Source organism: Erpetoichthys calabaricus, chromosome 17 (genome assembly GCF_900747795.2).
Source record: "Erpetoichthys calabaricus chromosome 17, fErpCal1.3, whole genome shotgun sequence".
NCBI classification, from domain to species: Eukaryota; Metazoa; Chordata; class Cladistia; order Polypteriformes; family Polypteridae; genus Erpetoichthys; species Erpetoichthys calabaricus.
In genome coordinates this window covers 80,707,033-80,729,726 of record NC_041410.2, presented here as the reverse complement: position 1 = coordinate 80,729,726, position 22,694 = coordinate 80,707,033, and the positions used below count along the sequence as shown (strand labels likewise).

Sequence of the window (22,694 nt, the reverse complement as noted above, 5' to 3'; positions counted from 1 at the left end):
ATTACATCTGTTTATTATTAGATTTTGATCCATCATTGAATGACATGTTCCCAAAGTATCCTTCAGATCAGTTGTTTGTGTTTAGTCACAGCCACCTCATCACTAACTTTCTTTGTTGATTGACACTGGTTTCCACCCATCCTGCATCTTCCAGATCTCAACATCTGTTTTTCACCATCATTTTCTTATTTCTTCCTTCCTTTCATGTTCTAAAAGGTCTCCCTCCTTATCTCCTGGGATTGATGGTGCAGTTTCCTTGATCTATTAGTGATCCATTCTTCTTGCTGTTTTCACGTCCAGTGCCACATTGCATCGATCACTCTTGCCATAATGTAAGAGGTTCCTTTCTGTGTTGGAATGCATTCATTGCTGTTTTTAGCTTTTTTGTCTCTGTGTGCACAGTGGCTAGATGGCTTTCCTCATCATTGTCCATGTTTTACAGCAAAGTCAATTATATTACTATGTTTTATCTCTTGGAATCCAGACTTAATGCAAATTGTATAACTGGGATTGATTGATCCAGTTAGTTGTTTTTTGCTTTGCTAAATTAAGATTGTATGTCATAATGTATTGAAAGCAGATCACCTGCTATGTGTCTATGTACTTAACTGAATGGTTGGTTGATTTTTATGGTTGTTATTTAAATGTAATGTATGCCTAAAAAATGTAGCAATGCACAAGTTTCTTACTATGCTAGTAAAGTGGTGCAGTGGCTGCCATTATTGCCTCACAACTTCAGGAGACTAAGTTTGAATAACTGCCACTGTCACAGTCTGTGTGGAGTTTGTACATTCTGTTTATTATTACTACATCCAAAAGCTAGTTAGGTTGATTAGTGACTCAAGATTTGCCTTGTATGAGTGAGTTTAGTTTTGTATGAAAGCGTGCCCTTCTACACTCCAGCATCTCACAGACTTGGTTCAGTAAATGGATTCATGAGTAGTTGGTTAGAGGGTAATGGAGAAAAAGTATTTGATTTAACTTATTGCCTCAATGTTTGTGTGGTACATCATTTTAGCTGTTTGGGTTGTTTTTGTTGTATGGGCATTTTGTTAATATGTTGCTAAACCGTTGTTTATTTTTCAATTCTTACTAATTAGTTGATTGATATTCAGTACAGTTTGGGTGATTTATTGCATGGGTTGCTTACAAATAAAATATTTATACAGTAAGTGTTTTTGGTAGACTAATTTTAATTTAATATTGGTTGATTGTTTAGTTGTTATGACATATTGTTTGATTTATTCTTGTTTATCGCTTGTTGCAGAACTAGCTGGCTATTTCTTGTTAAATGCACAAGAATGCATTTATGGCTTATTAGTTTGTTTAAGGGTGTCATTACTGTAGAGTGGAGGGCATAACTGGCATCAGGGGCCTCATGTAAAACGCCGTGCATAGAACTCACACTATAATATGGCGTAAGCACAAAAGCGGGAATGTGCATTCGCACAGAAAAATCCAGATGCAGGAATCTGTGCGTACACAAACTTCCACGTTCTTCCACTACATAAATTCCGATCAGCGTGAAAAGTAACGCACATGCACGCGCCTGCTGTCCCGCCCCAACTCCTGTCAGAATTTTGCCTCTTTGAGTATGCAAATCAATATAAATAGCCCTTAAGCTCAGCCTTCTGTGAAAAGACAATGGGAAAATCACGGGGGAAAATATAAGAATTTCAGTGAATACCAAGTGGAGGCAAAGAAAAATGTACTATTTGTTGGTTTAAACAGTGGTATAAACAACAAAAGGAAGTTGATCGAGTGACAGAGTGTCAGAGAAACTCGAAAGCTCAAGTTCACAAAGTCGCACAGTGCCCAAAATAAAGAAGAAGTCACATATCAAAGTTGCTGTGAAAAGGCGAGTCGTAGCCCACCGTCTGAGTGTCATATGAAAGCTTATTAGGGTACAGACAAAAAAAATAGGCACACAGTGGGAAAAAAGCACGAAATGTCAACTTTAATCTCGAAATTTCCACTTTAATCACGTAGTTTATTTTGCCATTAAAGTAGACCATCATAAACTTCATCTTAAAATCGTTTAATTTACTAGTTTCTTAAATCCCATCGTAACTGAAGTAGCACGTTCAATGCTTTGTTCTGTATTTGATCTTCTATGTGCTCTGTGTGTGTGAATCACTACCTGCTTCTTAAACGGGCTTTCTCTTTCTCTGACAGGACACAGAATCCATTACATTCGTGATATTACATCTCTCTGAATAATTAAAATAATGAGATGCATACAGGATATCTTTTTCATGATGATAGGATTGAAAACATGTTATTAAACATGGGAACACGGTGGCACAGTGCTTGTTCATATCTCACGCAAGATACTTGCTGCGCCATGCGCAACCTTCAATGAAATAATTTATCACAGCAGTATTGTCTCTTTCAAACATACTAACTTCCAATTATTGTCCTTACTTTTCTTTCTCCAAATACCCAATCGCCACACAATCAGCTCTGTAATAGACGTTAAGTCATTTGTAAGCTTAGAATGACGATTCTTCAAAACGTTTAAGGAATATTGAAATATCTTCGTAGTACGTGTTTAATTATTCTATCTATCTATCCTACCAGTGTCATGCTAGACCAGCAAGAATAAAGCACAAGGTATAGAATAATCCGTGAACTAGCCAGCGCTGCGGCACCGTGTCCTCACATGTTTGATTATTAACAATATAGATTATTTAAATGAAGTTAAAGTTTTATCTGTATAATATAATCAACATATTTTGCTGCATTTCATCATAAAAATGATACCGTCATCATATGTAAATACGCGCTTTATAAAGTGGCACAGGTTGTGCAATATTATAACTGTAGTGCAAGTTTACAGTGAGGTGATTGTACTTATAAGTACAAACAGTTCTACAAGGAGCACTTGATGGCTGATTGAGTGCATTTAAAGTTCTTGGGATGAAACTGTTTCTGAACCGCGAGGTCCATACAGGAAAGGCTCTGAAGCGTTTTGCCATGGCTGAGACAGCGTGTGCTTGATGCTGTATCTCGATAATTCTCTTTCTGATCAGCTGCTGCTGTGATTCCCCACTCAGATACAGTGATATAAATACTCCAAGTGGTGCAGTGAGAGTAATATGGAAAAAGATGATCCGCTGTGGCAACCCTTAACGGGAGCAGCTGAGAGAAGAAAAAGAAGGTGCAGTGAGAGTAACAACGCTAAAGCAGTTATGGTATTTGGAATACTATGGCTATTCCCTGGACCATTATATTGTTACAGGTTAGTTACAATCAGTTGCATTACACTAATAAACAATATGCAGTTAGTTTTAGTGTATTTATAAAGCCGCGTCAGGAATGTGGATGTAAGAAAGAAAGGGTAACCACACAGGAACAGTAACACTGCTTTGACGCTGTGTGTTGCCAGTCTGCAGAACCGAGCGGAGAACTTGCGTACGCCAGAGTATGAGGTACCGTGGAAATGTGCGTGGCTTTACACCAAGTTTAGGTTTTATACATCGTGATTTGTGCATGGAAACGTTCGTATGCAACATTTCTGTGCATACGAACCGTTTATACATGAGGCCCCAGGTGATTCAGGTGTAGTTAAATTCCCAGGGATGCCTTCTTTGTGTGGTTTATATGTTTTTTTCTGTGTTTATCAAAATAATCCAACAAAATGACTTGAAATTAAAAACTGGATGAATATGTGAGCATGCCTGGTGAAGAACTCGAGTCTGTTGTTAAATTACTTTATACCTTGTGTTTGGTGGTGCTTGAACAAACATTAGTTCTATGCTGTATTGTTAAAAGTACACTGCTGTAAAGTATGGATGAATGGAGGAAGGGAGAAACAATTTGCTTGTCTTGCTTTTCTTCTCAAAAGATTTAGGTTAGGCCAGTTAATATGAATCCTACGATGCATAATAAAGTCAAGGTTAGAGACATAGCATTAGGCTGTTTTTCCGTCATTATCAAATACATACAATAAAAGCTTTAGAACTGAAATGATTGTGGCATTCTAGATCATTCATCATTTTTTGACTCAGACATTGAAAGGTTATTATTGTTTGTTGCTTGGTACCATTAGTTTACATTCAGTGGCCACTTTATTAGGTACAACTATCCTGAATCCTGCTCACCCCCACTCTTCCACCTGCCATCACTATGACCCACGAGCAGCCTTAATTCTTTGAGGCCTGGATTGACAAGGTGCTAGAACCACTCTTTATACAGTTTTATGCTCCTACATTCTTGATAACAGTTCCTGCAGTTTTCCTCCATACTTTCATCCTGCACCTCTGTTGGATTGATAACTACACACTCTGCAGGTCATTGGAGTAAATGGAAGTCACTCTCATTATCTCAGAAAGTGCTTGAAATGATGCGTGTTTTATGATGTGCTGCAAGTATCCATTTGAAAAACAAGATCCTGTGGCCATAAAGGGATACACATGGCAAGAGATAATGCTATGCTACTATATGTTGGAGCATTCAAATGACATTGAGTTGATATTTAGAAGCCTAATACATGCCAAGAAAACAACCCCACATCATTACACTACCACCATCAGCCTGTATCACTGGCATAAGGCTAGACAGATCCATGCGTTCACTTTGTTTACTCCAAAGTATGACCCTACCATCTTCACGTTGCAGTATAAATAAAGATTTTTCAGACCAAGCAACATTATTCCAATCTTAAATTGCCCGGTTCTAATGATTACATTCAAATTGCGGCCTTATTTTCCTGTCTTAGCTGACATGAGTAAAACATGGCGTACTCTTCTGCTGCTATACTCCATCCACTTTATGATCTCACTTACTGCATGTTCAGGAGCCCTTCAATGCATCAGTGCTGTAAGGAACTGTTATTTGAGAATTTCTAGCCTTTCTGTTAGCTAGACAAGCCTGACCATTCTCAGTTCCTCTCATTAAGCAGGTGTTTTCATCTACTGAACAAACACTGAGTGTAAACCCTAGAGACTGTAGTGTGTAGAAATCCCAGGAGGACGGCTGTTCCTGAGATACTGAAACCAACGTGTCTTACACCAATAAACACACCACAGTCAACGTTGCCTAAATCATGCATCTTGTCAGGCTAATTGTGTGGTCAAGCAAAGCTCTTGAACGTGTCTGCATGTTACATAAATTGATCTACAGTTACATGATTAACTGTTTGGAGGAGTACGGATATGTTTTATTTGTGTCAAGGAACAGGTATACCTAAAAAGTGGACACTGAGTGTATTTTGATTGATTATTTCTCTAATTCAGTAATTTATTATCTGATCTTCATGTTATGCAGTAAGAGAGTGCAAAAATATTTACAGTATATCTGGTTTTGCTGTTTATGATATGTTTTTTTAACTTTGTAACTGCACATTGCCACTGTGATTTATTTTTTTTTTAGTGATTCTGTTATCTTTTTTCTGATGCAGGCTCCTTGATTCAGGTCCCAATGAGTGAAAAGGGAAAAATCACAAGAGGCCGTTTAGGGTCTCTTTCATTGAAGAAGGAGGGCGAGAGACAATGCTTTCTGTTCTCCAAACATTTGATCATATGCACTAGAGGATCTGGAGGAAAACTCCACCTAACTAAAGTAAATATATTATACAGTAGCCAACTTTGTTTACAAGCCAGTTATCAAAATAGTTATCCAGAGAGCAACACTGTTATTGTTACTTATTTTATTGATACTTTTTACTGAGTTCATTCAGCTGCTGCAGAAAATCTCCAAAGAGCACTAGGAAACTAGAACTAGATAATACAACCATTAACACTTTGGCACTGAGGTACAAATATCTCGTATTATGACCATAATTCATAAGATTAACATTTAGGTATCTGGTGATTCATTGTTAGGAAATACAATTGTTTTCGTCAATAACTCCTATTCAGACATAGTCCACAATTTTTCTGATGGGACTACTGTACTCTGCACCGTAAAAAATGGTCTATTACATCAGAATATGGCTGGTTTCTTCCACCACAGCAGAGTACTGTGAAGTGCTTGTTGCCAGAACGTGTCTAGCTTTCCTAATGACAACATATCAGTACTTTAGCAAACTGAACAAAATGTTGAAAAATGCCTGGGTCAAGAGGTCCTTGACTCACTACCATACTATTCAGGTATTGAAAACAAAAAGCAAATGAAAAGAAGAAATAGAAAGAAGCGTTCTTGGGTGGTCATGCTAATTATACATTCTGTATACTCTTTCTCACTAGAATGGGGTGATCTCCCTTATTGACTGCACTTTGGTTGAGGAACCAGAAGGGACAGACGACGAGGGTAAGACATGAGTAACTTATGTGAAGCCTAAAAGGTTTGCCTGTTTTTTTCATAAATCTCTGCTATTTATGATGATTGTACAGACTACTTTAGGTTAACTTGTTTAAAGGTAAATTATTAGTTATTTTTGTACCATCTGGATACAAAGCAGACATTGACATCATTCTGTCAACTATGCATGCTCTTGCAAATGACCTACTAAATACAAATGTAGCATTTCTTCTTCTTCTTCTTCTTCTTCTTCTTTCGGCTACTTCCATTATGGGTTGCCACAGCGGATCATGTTTTTCCATATCTTCCTGTCCTCTGCATCTTGCTCTGTTACACCCATCACCTGCATGTCCTCACTCAACACATCAATAAACCTTCTCTTAGGCCTTATTCTTTTCCTCTTGCCTGGCAACTCTATCTTTAACATCCTTATCCCAATATACCCAGCATCTCTCCTCTGCACATGTCCAAACCAACGCAATCTCGCCTCTCTGACTTTGTCTCCTAATCGTCCAACCTGAGCCGACCCTCTAATGTACTCATTTCTAATCCTGTCCATCCTTGCCACACCTAGTGGAAATCTTAACATTTTTAACTCTGCCACCTCCAGCTTTGTCTCCTACTTTCTGGTCAGTGCCACTGTCTCCAACCCATATAACATAGATGGTCTCACTACCATCCTGTAGACCTTCCCTTTCACTCCTGCTGATAACCATCTGTCACAAATTAGTCCTGACATTCTTCTCAACCCATTCCACCCTGCCTGCACTCTCTTTTTCACCTCTCTTCCACAATCACCGTTGCTCTGCACTATTGATCCCCAGTATTTAAATTCATTAATTTTCACCAGCTCTACTCCCTGCATCCACACCATTAGACTTACCTCCCTCTCATTTACACACATGTATTCTATCTTGTTCCTACTCACCTTCATTCCTCTCCTCTCTAGAGCATATCTCCACCTCTCCAGGGTCTCCTCAGCCTCCTCCCTACTCTTGCTACAGATCACAATTTCATCAGCAAACATCATAGTCCATGGGGACTCCTGTCTAATCTCGTCTGTCAACCTGTTCATCACTATTGCAAATAAGAGAGGGCTCAGACATGATCCTTGATGTAATCCCACCTCCATGTCGAATGCATCTGTAACTCCTACCAAAGACCTCACCGCTGTCACACTTCCCCCGTACATATCCTGTACAACTCTTACATACCTCTCTGCCACTCCCGACTTCCTCATGCAATACCACAACTCCTCTTGCGACACCCTGTCATATGCTTTCACTAGGGCCACAAAGACGCAGTGGAACTCCATCTGGCCTTCTCTATACTTCTCTATCAACACCCTCAGAGCAAACATTGCATCTGTGGTGAGCTTTCCTGGCATGAAACCATACTGCTGCTCACTAATCATCACCTCACTTCTTAACCTAACTTCCACTACTCTTTCCTATAACTTCATGCTGCGGCTCATCAATTTCATCCCCCTGTAGTTACTATAGCTCTGCACATCCCCCTTATTCTTAAAAATCAGTACCAGTACACTTCTTGTCCACTCCTTAGGCATCCTCTAACTTTACAAGATTCCATTAAATAATCTACTTAAAAATTCCACTGCCATCTCTCCTAAACACCTCCATGCTTCCATAGGCATGTCATCTAGATCAACGGCCTTTCCATTCTTTATGCTCTTTATAGCTGTCCTAACTTCCTCCTTGCTAATCTGTTGCAGTTCCTGATTCACTATCGCCACATCATCCAACCTTCTCTCTCTCTCATACCCTTGATTCTTCAGCCTCTCAAAGTACTCTTTCCATCTGCTCAACACACTCTCCTCACTTGTGAGTATGTTTCCACCTTTATCCTTTATCACCTTAACCTGCTGCACATCTTTCCCAGCTCGGTCCCTCTGTCTAGCCAATCGGTACAGGTCCTTTTCTCCCTCCTTAGTGTCCAACCTCTCATACAACTCATCATATGCCTTTTCTTTAGCCTTCACCACCTCTCTCTTCACCTTGTGCCTTATCTCCTTGTACTCTTGTCTACTTTCTGCATCTCTCTGACTATCCTACTTCTTCTTCGCCAATCTCTTCCTCTGTTAACTTTCCTGTACTTCCCCATTCCACCACCAGGTTTTCTTTTCCTCCTTCCTCTGTCCAGATGTCACGCCAAGCACCCTACTTGCTGTCACCCTTACTACATCTGCTGTAGTTGCCCAGCTATCTAGAAAACTCTTCACTGCCACTCAGTGCCTGTCTTACCTCCTCCCTGAACTCAGCCTTGCAGTCTTCCTTTTTCATCTTCCACCATTTGATTCTTGGCTTTGCCCTCATTCTCCTCCTCTTCTTCTTGATCTCCAACATAGAGACCACCATCATGTGCTGCCTAACTACACTTTCCCCTGCCACCACTTTGCAGTCTTCAGTCTCCTACAGATTGACCCTCCTGCACAGGATATAATCTATCTGTGTGCATCTTCCTCCACTCTTGTATGTCACCCTATGTCCCCCCTCTTCTTAAAATATGTATTCACCACAGCCATGTCAATCCTTTTCGCAAAATCCACCATCATCTGACCTTCTTCGTTCCTCCCCTTGATACAATACCTAAAATTCACCTCCTCGTCTCCTCTGTTCCCTTCACCAAGATATCCATTGAAATCCGCTCCAATCACGACTTTCTATCCCTTGGGTACACTGTTCATCACTTCATCCAACTCACTCCAAAAATCTTCTTTCTCATCCATCGCATACCCAACTTGTGGGGTATATGCACTAACAACATTCATTATCACACCTTCAGTTTCCAGCTTCATAATCATCACTCTGTCTGACACTCTTTTCATCTCCATAACACTCTTGACATACTGTTCCTTCAGACTAATCGCTATCCCATTTCTCCTCTCATCCACACCATGATAGAACAATTTGAATCAACCTCAGATCCACCTGGCCTTACTCCCTTTCCATTTAGTCTCTTGCACACACAATATATCAACCTTCCTTCTCTCCATCATATCGGCTAACTCTCTCCCCTTACCAGTCATACTGCCAACATTCAAATTTCCTACCCTCAGGTCTACTCTCTTTACCTTCCTCCACTCCTCCTGCCTCCGGACACGTCTCCCCCCTCTTCTTCTCCTTCTTTGGCCAATAGTAGCCCAGTTTCTACCAGCACCCTGTTGGCTAACAGTATTGGTGGTGGCTGTTGTTAACCTAGGCCTCAACCGATCCGGTATGGAAATTTGTATTGTTATCCGCATTTTGATCTGGCAAAATTTTATAATGGATACCTTTTCTGATGTAACCCTCCCCATTTATCCGGGCTTGGGACCAGCAGAAAGAAACACACTGGTTTGCGCATCCCCTGTGGCTGGGTTAAATGTAGCATTTCTATCAATTGAATTTATTCTACTACAAATAAGCAAGACCTAAGGATATGAAGATAGCACCAGATATGACTGCATTAGGTACAAACATAGCATTCTGAAATGTAACAAGTTCAGTCTCCAATCATACTAAGTTGTGAAATATAGATTTGACTGGAGAACAGTATAAGACTGTAAAATTACTATTGGTTAAGGCTGCAGACAGATTTTGACACCAATTAAAGGTGACACGGTTTAAAGGGCAAAAAGTTGAAAGATTTGTGTATTAAATTGTTTTTATATTTTGGGTGTCAATTATAATCTAAAAATGTTTTATATAATGTCATGTTTGTGAATTTCCCCTTGGGATTTGTGAATTTTACCTTGGGATTAATAAAGTATCTATCTATCTATCTATCTATCTATCTATCTATCTATCTATCTATCTATCTATCTATCTATCTATCTATCTATGTGATGTATATTTTACATACAATTGCAGCAACAGGCACCTACATCAATGTTTTTTAAATTCTTACAGCCTTTAAGTCTTTGTTTAAAGCACTCATAATGGCAATAATATAAAAATGGCAATGAGCAGAGAAATTTAACATAAAGTAAGTTTAAATAAGGCTAAAATCAGGTAGCAACATACAGGAGGAAAAAAACAGTTAATTAAGCTTTACACCTAAACTCCATATGTTCTGAATTTTACACTGTTTTTAGCAAAGACAGGTCAAGACATGGAACATCTTGATTTCAAAATTGTTGTTGAACCAAAAGATGCACAGTCTTTTACTGTCATCCTGGTAGCATCATCCCGCCAGGAAAAATCAGCTTGGACAAGTGACATCAGCCAAGTGAGTAAACCTAACTGCTGTGAATGAGTGTACAGTAACAGCCAGTTTTGCATCCAGCATAACTTTTGCTTTCTGCCTCTTCTTCAAGTGCATTGATAATATCCGGTGCAATGGTCTCATGATGAATGCCTTTGAAGAAAATTCAAAAGTGACTGTTCCACAAATGATAAAGTAAGTAACCTGAAAAGTTAGATGCTAATAATGCAAACATATTCACAGGTGAAGCAGACAAAAATCAGAAAATGTTTCAAATGTCAATTTCAAATAATTGGCATGTGGTGTTGACACTTAACTATATGTTCCACATGCACAAAAAATAAAAAAACACTTGACTGACTAGGACAGCACTCAGTGACCATTCCCCATCATCATTCATGGATCTAGGATCCTAAGTTTGACTATCACACCCTACCATTTCCTCTGTGGAACTGCCCATTCTCCATCTGTTTGCAAAGATCTTCCTCCAGGTACTCCAGTTTTCCTCCAACATCCCCAAATATGTACTTGTTAGGTTGAAAAGCAATTCTAAATTGGATCCATGTGAGTTTCAATATTGGATGGAGTGAAGGTGTGCATGCGTGAACCCTGTGCGCAATTCAGAGTCGGTCTCTGCCTTACAATACTGTAAATGCTGCTGGATAGTCTCTGGTCACCCACAACCCTGATTTGAATTAAATGGATTTTTCGAGTTTCATCTTTATGTTATGTTACTTGAGTGCCTGATTCCCTCAAGAAAATCTGCCTCTAAAAACATGGTTCTCTTTACCATCATTTCTATCCAGGTCTGACACTAGTCTGTACTGTGATGACGTGGACATCCGGTTCAGCAAAATGATGAATTCCTGCAAGGTCTTGCAGATTCGCTATGCAAGTGTGGAGCGTCTACTCGAGAGACTGACAGACTTAAGGTTTCTCAGCATTGATTTTCTGAATACGTTTCTGCACTCATACCGTGTGTTCACCACTGCAGATGTGGTTCTGGACAAGCTCATTACCATTTATAAGAAGCCTATCAGTGCCATACCAGCTAGGTAAGTTCTTCAGGTTGCCCTGCATAGTGCTTTCCAATTTTCTTCTTTGAATTCCAGCATATTTTATGACATATAATGAACTCAGCCACAAAACTAGATGGCAACCATCAAGATAATGCACTCCACCACAGGGAGCCATTCATTCAATTCAGACTATTAATACACTTCAAGCATGCATGTCTCCAAAGATGGTCTTTCATTCAGTTTAGAGTTTCAATAAAGTTCAAGTGGCCTTAATCCAGATGAGAATCTTTGCATATTATCAAGGAATGTATATTCAAATGAGATTCATTTAAATTAACCCATGTTCATATAAGGCTTTAAAATGGTTTATAAAAAAGATTCTTACCAGAGTTCAGGTGACCTCAAACTGAATAAGACAAGATATTAGTCCTGTCTAAGTGACTTGTATATTCAGGTCTGTTATTTTTAATTCACCTTGCATCACCTAGATTGAAACCAAGCAGTGCTTTCTTTAGTCTAGCTCTGTTTAATTTGTCTTGGCATAATTAGATCCATAAAACTTGTTTAAGTCCAAATCACATTACAGTACTAGCAATCAGGTAAACTTATTCTTATGTCAAAACTTTCATTACCAAACAGGAAGTAAAGGATGATCGGAAAGGGAGAAAACAACATAAAACAACATAATCTCTTGCTTTAGTCATATTCCACAAGTCTAGAAGCTAGTCAGTGTTCCCATACACTTTGCTGACTTTCTGTGTTTTTCCCATTTGACTTGTCTCCTACTATATAACTCTTGGCTCGTCTTCTGTTTCAAGCTTGTTCTGTGGGTACTTCTGGAATCAAAGGGTCACTTTAAAATCCCTTTGGTCAAAAGAGTGTCATCTGACAGCTCTTTGGAATGTAGAACTTCTTACTCTCAAATACAAACGAGTTACTGTTGCCTAACTCCAAACTCTTGACAATTACCAAGATGCACCATTTCCAGACCAAACTTGTTATTGTATCTACTTTCTGAATTCTGGTCACACCCTTGTATGATATATGTCACATCAAGTTATGTATACCTTGTAAAACGTTTCATGCCAGCCCTAGTGCTCACCGTCTACCCTGCACAAAAATTTCAGTCTTCAGTGACTTACAATATAGTCAAATATTCTTCATCAGGTGAACATTTTGCTTTCAATAACAAACAATATTTATCCAAATGAGGTTCTTTATTGCTTGATCTTGATTCAGATATGCATTTTTTGTTTTATATCATGTATTAATTCAACTCATATGGGCTGTTGCCAATTAATACCTCTTAGTCCAGGTCAAATACCTAATCTCTATATATAATCTTCATTTGGATCTTGATCTTCGTTTGTCCACGAATGAATTAGAAGAAGAAGCACTAGATGGCAGTAGAGAGACAGCTAAAACATAGGCATTGCATTAAGAATCTCCTCCAGGCTTATACTTCTGAAGACTGTAGTACTCCAGTCACACCTCAAAACACAGACATTCAAACTAAACAAATTGTTGTGCTTTAAATTAACTAATCTTTATATATAATCTTCATTTGGATCTTAATCTTTGTTTGTCTGCGAATTCATGTTCCCCTGACACTGCCTTGGTTGTTACTTTTCTTTACAAACACTGTCGATAGCACTCTTTGTGTTTAGATCTGGCGTCGACACCTGCTTCGTTGTCGAGACTGTGGTTTTTTTGTGTTTCTATTGACAGTCGTTGGCAGCACTTCGTCCAAATCGAATGTTCACCCACTTCTTGGAGTCGGCAGTCAGAGTATATAAGTCGGACACACTTCTGTGATTTTCCATCAGTCGGCGTTTGGAGTTCAAGAAAGAAGCATTGGTTCTTCTTTACTCTTTGGATTGCCACAAAGTAACCTGCGAGACTGGAGAAAGGTTGAGAAGAGATCGTGAGAGGAAACGACAGCGTCGTGAAAACGAGACGGACTGTGAACGGAGAGAAGCAGAAATGCTCCTCCACCACCACATAATTACTATTCGGGCAGTGATTCCGAGTAGGCCGTTCCTATCAAATCAATGTCCAAGGGTTTTGTTTTGTAATTTTGTTTCCCTTATAAAAAATCATAATGCTGTGCGACGAAGGGCCCAGTTCACGACTGGCAGCCGCGTTTAAACAGGGAGCCCTTCAGAGACGTAGTTGTGCGCACATGGCTAGTATTCAGATAAGATGTTTCTTTCTAGCTAAGGTAACACAGTATAAGTTAGATTAAGCAATACATTCATTGTGGCCACAATTTCAGTTTTCTGTCAAATTTAATCTACCAAAACTTAGATCAAAATGATAAATGAATTGTGTCCCTAGATTTATTCCATTATTATCCAGGTAGCCTACATTCAGGTGGGTATTTTGTGCAACTTAGTTTTATATGAGATGTTTCTTAGATTTTTTTTTTTTGTCTACAGATTAAAAAACAGCAAACATATACCTTAACAACAGAGTTTGCTCAAAAGGCATTACATGTCTGTCTATCTTCAGTTTGTTGTTCTAGGTGGTGGAATGTTACTTGTAACAGTCTAATTCATTCTCCACTTTAAATCCTCCTACACAACGTGTCATCTAACAGGAGCGAAAGAACAGGTTAGCAAAATGAGCTGCTTCTACAGTACATTCTCTTAACAATTTTGGGTAATGTCAGCTGGAAGAAATGCTAAGGTTACTGCAGAAAAGACAATTCATAAACAAACCCGAATCAAGCAAGAGGAGACATACGCCATTACAGAGGATCATTTGGCTTCCTGTCACTTGACCGTGTGCTCCATGAGGCTGGCCTGCAGCTGTCTAGCATCACTATGGAAACCAACCACTCTGCGGCAGGACCCCACCCCTTCTTCTGCTCCTCAGCTCTGCAGAGAATCGAGGCAATTAAATATTTATGAAAACACTCTACATTGAGGTTGCTTCCTGATTTTAACCCCAGAAGAGGATTACATAAAGAAAATGAACTGAACCATTGGCAGCTGTCTGTGTCTTTTGACCTTCTTTCCATTTGCAACATCATCTAAGCAATATCCGACATCTCCATTATGGAAGGTATTGATGGGGAAGCAGTAAGAATAGCCGCTTATTGACCTGTACTCTAAAGGGTGCAAGAGTATGCTCATTTCACTTGAAGTAAAGCCCCAGGCTGACAGTCAGTGGTACTCTTTAAATGTTGGAAAAAGGAGAGCAAATGATTAAGGATTAGCTGACTCCAGAGGATTTCACTTTCCTCCTCAAATTAAGCTTATCAGCTGAAAAGGTTGTAGAGTCGTCAATAAAACGAGCACCTCAATTACAGTTTAATGGCTCAGACATGCCCTCTGACCCCTATATCCCCTTTATTTTAGAGGCTGAATGGTATCCCTATCTCTTAAGACTGGTTTCCTGTACATCCACTTGTTTTATTTATTTTTTTACTTATTTTTGACTAGATGATGCAGGACAATAATAGACTAATGTTTCCTGTGAAATCTGTATCTTGCTGCTACAGTCTTCTCCAGCAGAACATTAAATAAAGCGTAGTTGTTATATCACTGTGTGCTGAAAACAAGTGTCTTGAAAATTAATTTAAGAATTAGACTATAATTTATTTTTTGCTTGGGTTGATAGTCAGACAACCAAATAATATTTGGTAACCCACTGTCTTACTCGATAAAGTTTTTAGCTTAAGTTGAACCAACTGTAGACAGTTACAGAGGAAGTCTAGGAAGTAATGAACTGTTGATGATCATTTCTACTGGAAGACAATAGAATTCCAAGATGTTCTGCTTTTTCACTTCAACCTTTCAATCTCCTTCCTATTAAGCTGCTCAATGTGTCTGTTTGTCTTGCAAAGCATCTTATTTTTACACTACAGGTGTTTAATTGGGTGTTTAATACCTCTGTTTCTGCCTGCTATTTTTCAGGTCTTTGGAGCTTTTTTTTGCAAGTAGTCAAAACAATAAGCTTTTGTATGGTGAGCCACCAAAGTCACCCAGAGCTAGCAGAAAATTTTCCTCACCTCCACCTTTGTCCATCACCAAATCTTCATCACCCAATCGCCGCAGAAAGCTTTCTTTGAATATCCCCATTATAACAGGGGGAAAAGCCCTAGATCTGGCTGCCTTGAGTTGTTCTTCTAATGGCTATGCAAGCATGTACACATCCATGTCCCCTTTCAGCAAGACCAGTCTGGACATCAACAAGTTGTATGTGTCAAGCTCCATCTCCAACAAAATCCAAGATGAATCTGACGGGAAAGGGGAAAAACCAGAAGATCCATCACCAAGCAAACCAGGTAAGACTTTGTAATTAGTTTGTTTCCGGTTGTAAATCTTCATTAGGAACCTAATTATTAACCTCTATTCATTAAGGTTTAGAGTCCCAATGACTCTTTAAAATACAGTATGTTCACTTTGTAGGTTACCTATGTTACCTATGTAAAATTATTTCCATTAGATAGCTCTGTTTTAATGTCAAATGATGAATATGTGTTAAAAACTGTGTCTCTATATAACTCTGTGATAAATCTGTCAAAATGCACCATCATCAGTCAGTAGGGCAAATAGATAAACCAGATTCATAAATGAAAGGAGACAATTCAGCACACCAAGCACATCTGTTTTCTTAATAGCTAATTTGTCCTTATATCTCATCCAAGAACTTCTGGTCAATGTTTCCTTTTCGAAAACATGACTCAGTAGTATTTTCCAGATTCACACAATCCTTTTGTATGAGGAAAAGTTTCCTAGCTTCTGGCTTAAATTTACTTCCATTTATGTTCCAACATTGCCCTAGTTCATGTGATTCATACTTACCTAAAAGAATGATGTTGAGGAGATTTTATCAATATCTTTGACAACTTTGAAGACCCGACTCAGATGCCTATGCAGCCTTCTATGCTCGTGGCTAAAGGGGTTTAAAGTTGGACATGCCCTTTCCTGTCACTACAGCATTATGGAGTCTGATTGAAACTTGTCTTGATTTGTATTCAAGTTTATATAATACAAGGTAATATTTTATTTGCCTTTTTAATTGATTCTGCACATTGTCTAGACAAAGGGAATATTGTATTAAAACAGACCACTAAATCATTTTCAAAGGTTGCTTCCTGCAGATAACATGACTTATGAATTTATAATTAGCATTCCTTTTGTCTACATGTAGCACTTTTCACTTGTCTACATTTTTCATGTGTTCATTCATGTTTGAAAACTGATTTTTTTTTTGCTGCCTCTTTGGTGTTTATTATGCATTCAATTTTGGTGTGGTCTGAAATTTTACAAATTTACTAACTAGTGTAGAGTGCATGCCATTAGTAAAATTAGTAAGAGTAACAATCCAATAGCAAATCGCTGAGGATGTCCGTCATTACTCAATTTGTGTCCCTGCCCAATTTTCATCACACATGTGCAGGCAATAAACTACATATCTGTTCTATATAGTGGATGTGTATTATTTTGTGAAATTACATAATATTTCATCTTATTTTGGAATTGCATTAAGGTTGACCTTGTCTTCACTAGCAACTAAATCTTTTGCGGTTAACTTTGAAAACTGAACATTTTAAAATTTACAACGCCGTCAAAGAAAATACTTGCTGAGAGGAATTTAACCTGTGTGTGTCTGCAAACTAGATACCCTAACATATAAGCAGCTACACCTTGGTTGCATGCATGTTCCAAATTGAACATGGGATGCAGATCAGGCAGCTACAGAGTCCAATTATGAATATGTCTCATGTGGGGCATTCTCTGTATTTTTTTTTTGCTGGTCAATTTGCCAATAAGGAGTGGAATGCTTCTCCCTGGCTGTCACAAATGAAGTGGCATTTAGACCTGTATTCTTGGGAGGATTTAAGCATACAATACATGGTTTCTGTTTGACACTGTTTACCCTTTGAGATTTTAATGAAAATTCAATTCCATTATACTAAGTATGCAGTAGCAACTTTTTTGTTTACCACTTTGCAGCTTCATATTTTTTAACAAGTGAAGCTACAATCACTGAAATCAGTGCCATTCTTGTTCAATCATTAAGTGACAACAGTCCTAAATTCCACCCCTCTCACCACCCATTCTACACAGAATTATTGGTCTGGTTTTAACGTTTAGTAACTACAGTTAGGTCCATAAATATTTGGACAGACACAACTTTTTTCTAATTTTGGTTCTGTACATTACCACAATTAATTTTAAATGAAACAACTCAGATGCAGTTGAAGTGCAGACTTTCAGCTTTAATTCAGTGGGGTGAACAAAATGATTGCATAAAAATGTGAGGCAACTAAAGCATTTTTTTATCACAATCCCTTCATGTCAGGGGCTCAAAAGTAATTGGACAATTGACTCAAAGGCTATTTCATGGGCAGGTGTGGGCAAGTCCATCGTTATGTCATTATCAATTAAGCAGATAAAAGGCCTGGAGTTGATTTGAGGTGTGGTGTTTGCATGTGGAAGATTTTGCTGTGAACAGACAACATGCGGTCAAAGGAGCTCTCCATGCAGGTGAAAAAAGCCATCCTTAAGCTGCGAAAACAGAAAAAACCCATCCGAGAAATTGCTACAATATTACGAGTGGCAAAATCTACAGTTTGGTACATCCTGAGAAAGAAAGCAAGCACTGGTGAACTCAGCAACGCAAAAAGACCTGGAAGTCCACGGAAGACAACAGTGGTGGATGATCACAGAATCATTTCCATGGTGAAGAGAAACCCCTTCACAACAGCCAACCAAGTGAACAACACTCTCCAGGGGGTAGGCATATCGATATCCAAGTCTACCATAAAGAGAAGACTGCATGAAAGTAAATACAGAGGGTGCACTGCAAGGTACAAGCCACTCATAAGCCTCAAGAATAGAAAGGCTAGATTGGACTTTGCTAAAGAACATTTAAAAAAGCCAGCACAGTTCTGGAAAAACATTCTTTGGACAGATGAAACCAAGATCAACCTCTACTAGAATGATGGCAAGAAAAAAGTATGGAGAAGGCGTGGAACAGCTCATTATCCAAAGCATACCACATCATCTGTAAAACACGTTGGAGGCAGTGTGATGGCTTGGGCGTGCATGGCTGCCAGTGGCACTGGGACACTAGTGTTTATTGATGATGTGACACAGGACAGAAGCAGCTGAATGAATTCTGAGGTGTTCAGAGACATACTGTCTGCTCAAATCCAGCTCAATGCAGTCAAATTGATTGGGTGGCGTTTCATGATACAGATGGACAATGACCCAAAACATACAGCCAAAGCAACCCAGGAGTTTATTAAAGCAAAGAAGTGGAAAATTCTTGAATGGCCAAGTCAGTCACCTGATCTTAACCCAATTGAGCAGGCATTTCACTTGTTGAAGACTAAACTTCAGACAGAAAGGCCCACAAACAAACAGCAACTGAAAGCCGTTGCAGTAAAGGCCTGGCAGAGCATTAAAAAGGAGGAAACCCAGCATCTGGTGATGTCCAGGAGTTCAAGACTTCAGGCTGTCATTGCCAGCAAAGGGTTTTCAACCAAATATTAGAAATGAACATTTTATTTCCGGTTATTTAATTTGTCCAATTACTTTTGAGCCCCTGAAATGAAGGGATTGTGTTAAAAAAACACTTTAGTTGCCTCACATTTTTATGTAATCATTTTGTTCACCCCACTGAATTAAAGCTGAAAGTCTGCACTTGAACTGCATCGGAGTTGTTTCATTTAAAATTCATTGTGGTAATGTACAGAACCAAAATTAGTAAAAAGTTGTCTCTGTCCAAATATTTATGGACCTAACTGTACATCATGATACTGTTAATCACAGGTGTTGAACTCCAGACTTGGAGGGCTGCAGTGGCTGCAGGTTTTCATTCTAACTTTCTTCTTCATTAGTGACCTGTTTTTTTCTGCTAATTAACTTCTTTTGCCTTAGTTTTAATTAACGTGACTCAGGCTCCTTAGTCGTCTTTTTCCTTAATTAGCAACCAAACAATAATGAGACACAAAACGAGGCGCTACATGACCAGCTCCCCTGTGCCCATCACACAGTATCTAAAAATAAAGAAAGGTGAAGGTCTCAGTAAGGTTGATCTCTCAGGTCACCAAAACATGGTGATGGTGTTCTTAGAAAAATCAGAAAATCAACAAAGAATGAGAGCAGCAACAAGCCATGGAATTAAATAATGAGTTTAATTAACAGCAAGAATCAGCTTCTCATTAAAGTGATTGGAGTTTAAAATCCCAGCTTAGCTGGTCATCTGTCGGCTCGTTTCACATCTCATTTCTCTTTGGCTGTTATTTAATGAAGAAAGGAATACATTCAGAGTACTGAATCCTTAAAAGCAGGACTATTAAAATGAAGGGAAAAGGAGTTAATTAGCAGTGAAATCTGATCACTGATTAGGAAAAGGGTTAGAATGAAAACCTGCAGCCACTGTGGCCCTCCAGGCCTGGAGTTTGACACCCCTGCTGTAAATGCATGCAAGATTTTAGGTTTCAAATGTCTAAGTGTGCCAGTAACTTCAGGTGTAAACTGAGCTAAAATAATAAGTAGAAGTTATGAGCGGCTGTATTATCATGGTATTAACCCTCAACTTACTCAAGTTTGTTACCAGATTAGTCAACTCTTGCACTTTAAGATTAACACACACACACACCCTAACCACAAAAGTGCCATATAAATGACATATACACAGCTGACCATTTCCCAAGCACTTTAACCACACTAGTGCCATATGAATGACTCCCTAGCACTTAAAGAGACTAACTTATCTTTGGCATGAACGACATACAATGTCTAAGATATATCTCAGACCTAAATATTACTTTGCTCTTCAAGAATATATTAAAGCATACAAAGGCTTAACATGCTTGGCTCTAAAATTAAAAGAAACTTGGTGTTTATTAAAGAACAAAAATACCAGTAGAGGAAACCATAAAAGAAAATGTAGATAGTAAAGTCTAGATACATATATACTGTATATATGTATATTATTTATATATACATATATATATATATTGTATATATATATATATATATATATATATATATATATATATATATATATATATATATATATATATATATACACTGTATATATATCTTATATATGTCTACACGTGGAAGTGTGTGTGTCTGTCTGGCCCAGAAGTGACAGGTGGAGTCGGAGTAAAGGCTCTGCCTCCGAGGAAGCAGAAAACTCGCATAGCCGCTAAAAACACAAGTGGTGAGAGCACGTCAGCAAAACAACACCTCTGAAAAAAGACAGTCGCTTAGCCGCTAACATCGGCAAAACGGTATCCCTTTTACTTTTCCTCCCGCCTCAAATACTGTACACAAGCGAGGTGAGCACGTCGGCAAAACAAATCCTCCTAGGAGCAAGATGCCCAGAGTAGTTTCTTTCAGTTATCTGACATCTCTACATTTCAGTTTTCTCTCTGATGATTTCAATAGTTTCTAGGACCCCGGGCTTTTTACAGCACTGGCTTACACAGCTAGTGTATGTATATATATATATATATATATATATATATATATATATATATATATATATATATATATAGTCTTTTGAAAAAGCTTACAAAGAATTAGAGATGTCAAAAATGAATGTCCCTGGGTTGCTTTTGATCCTGCAACTGATATTGTTCATGAGATGCTTTATCTGATGATCAGATGAAGATGGTCGCACATCTTTCTTCCTCTCCTGATGTCGCTCTCACATAGGACATGCGATGTTACACACATTTGATTGGCTGGCTGTCAATATAATGGATGCCCTCACTCAAGCTCTTTGATCGGTTTAAGTATGTCTGCTTCCCTTCCTTTCCCAAGCTGTAAACCAATTTGCCGATTCCTAGTTCCAGGCGCCCATCTGGTCACAGGTTATAAAGTAATCAATACAGCCTGAGGTATTATCCTGGTCTTCTGCTTTGTTTGCACAGATGTTTAAAAAGTAAGGTACAATTCAGTCAGGATAAGAGATGCTTTGATGTTAATTACCTACTTAAGTGTTAAGTCCACCTGAGCAAAACATTTGTTTTAAGGTGATACAATTCAGAAAGACAAGACAATATCATGTTTATTGTCCTTGTAAAATTAAGTTTATCTTTGTATGTGAGAGAGAAAAATAAATATAAAATTTTAAATACACCACAAACAGTGGCCTTTGTTAATTTTAACAGTAGAGTAGTGATAGTGAACTGATAGATTGAATGGTTTACTTCACTCTTCAGCCCTGAATGAATCTTTGGGCATTTTTTTTTATTTCAGATAAATGTACATTAACATCATTTGACAAATGATCCATTGGCTTCTTTACTTTTCTGCTTCATTTTAATGTATTTGATTGTTAATGTTTTGCCCCTTAAAAGTACAGTGAATGAAAAGTAAATGGTTAGCAGAACAAACAATACATTCTACCCAGTGGTCACCAATTGTAAGCTCATCGTCAAGTGAGTGCTTTTACAAAAATAATATATCAGCACAATCTTAAACAAAAACTTCATATGGAATAGTTGATGCTACCCCGTATTGCTGAATACAGACAGACAGCGAAAGCAAACTGAGAAAAAGAGTGAATTCTGTTACTGGCCACCATAGATGTAGTTGAGGGCCAATGCTGCAAAATGTCAGGATAATCAAATACTATATTGTTCAATACTGCATGTCTATTATTTTACTGACAATTGTTATACATAATTTGGGTTGAGTTGGTAAGTGAAGTAAATTTTTGAAACATTAAAACCACTCCCATTTTCTATATCACAGGGAAGAGTACATTTTAAAATGTGCCTTTACTGCAGTAGAACATTTTTTGCAGCTGCTTAAAGGCAATTGATTAGAAAGGATCATTTTAGCAAGGCTTAACATCAACAGTAGCCAGTTTGCCATGGACAACCAGGCTGGGGCAATTTGTAACCAATTCTTGGCCTTTTGGCAACCACTTTAATGATGCAGAACTGGCCAGTTTTAACTCATTACACAGATCGGCATATAAATTGCCAATTGCTAGTTGGTTTTATGATTAAAGTAAAATGTAAGTAGGGCAAATACATACTGCACTTCCTGGCTTTACTTCATGTGGGTAAAGCAAATTAAAAAATAGTGTTAAGACCAGGCACTATGGAAGGGTGTGTGAATCGGTTGTGTACATAACAAGAATATTAAAAGTCTCATTTAGCTCTACTGTGACCGGAGCAACCCAAGTACGAATCAATCTGGGAGAAAAATGTAAAGGGCTGAAAAATCCCACAGAACCTCCTGC

The 22,694-nt window shown here is 38.4% G+C and overlaps 1 protein-coding gene across 1 annotated transcript in view; it reads left to right on the top strand.

Moving 5' to 3' along the window:
- The window catches only part of rasgrf1 (Ras protein specific guanine nucleotide releasing factor 1), a 158,158-nt gene that overhangs the window by 104,665 nt on the left and 30,799 nt on the right, over window positions 1–22,694 (top strand). The window contains exons 10-15 of the mRNA XM_028823351.2: window positions 5,402–5,562; window positions 6,189–6,252; window positions 10,337–10,470; window positions 10,559–10,641; window positions 11,253–11,501; window positions 15,386–15,756. Of these exons, the coding sequence (XP_028679184.1) occupies window positions 5,402–5,562; window positions 6,189–6,252; window positions 10,337–10,470; window positions 10,559–10,641; window positions 11,253–11,501; window positions 15,386–15,756 (1,062 nt within the window). The remainder of the gene's footprint in view (window positions 1–5,401; window positions 5,563–6,188; window positions 6,253–10,336; window positions 10,471–10,558; window positions 10,642–11,252; window positions 11,502–15,385; window positions 15,757–22,694) is intronic.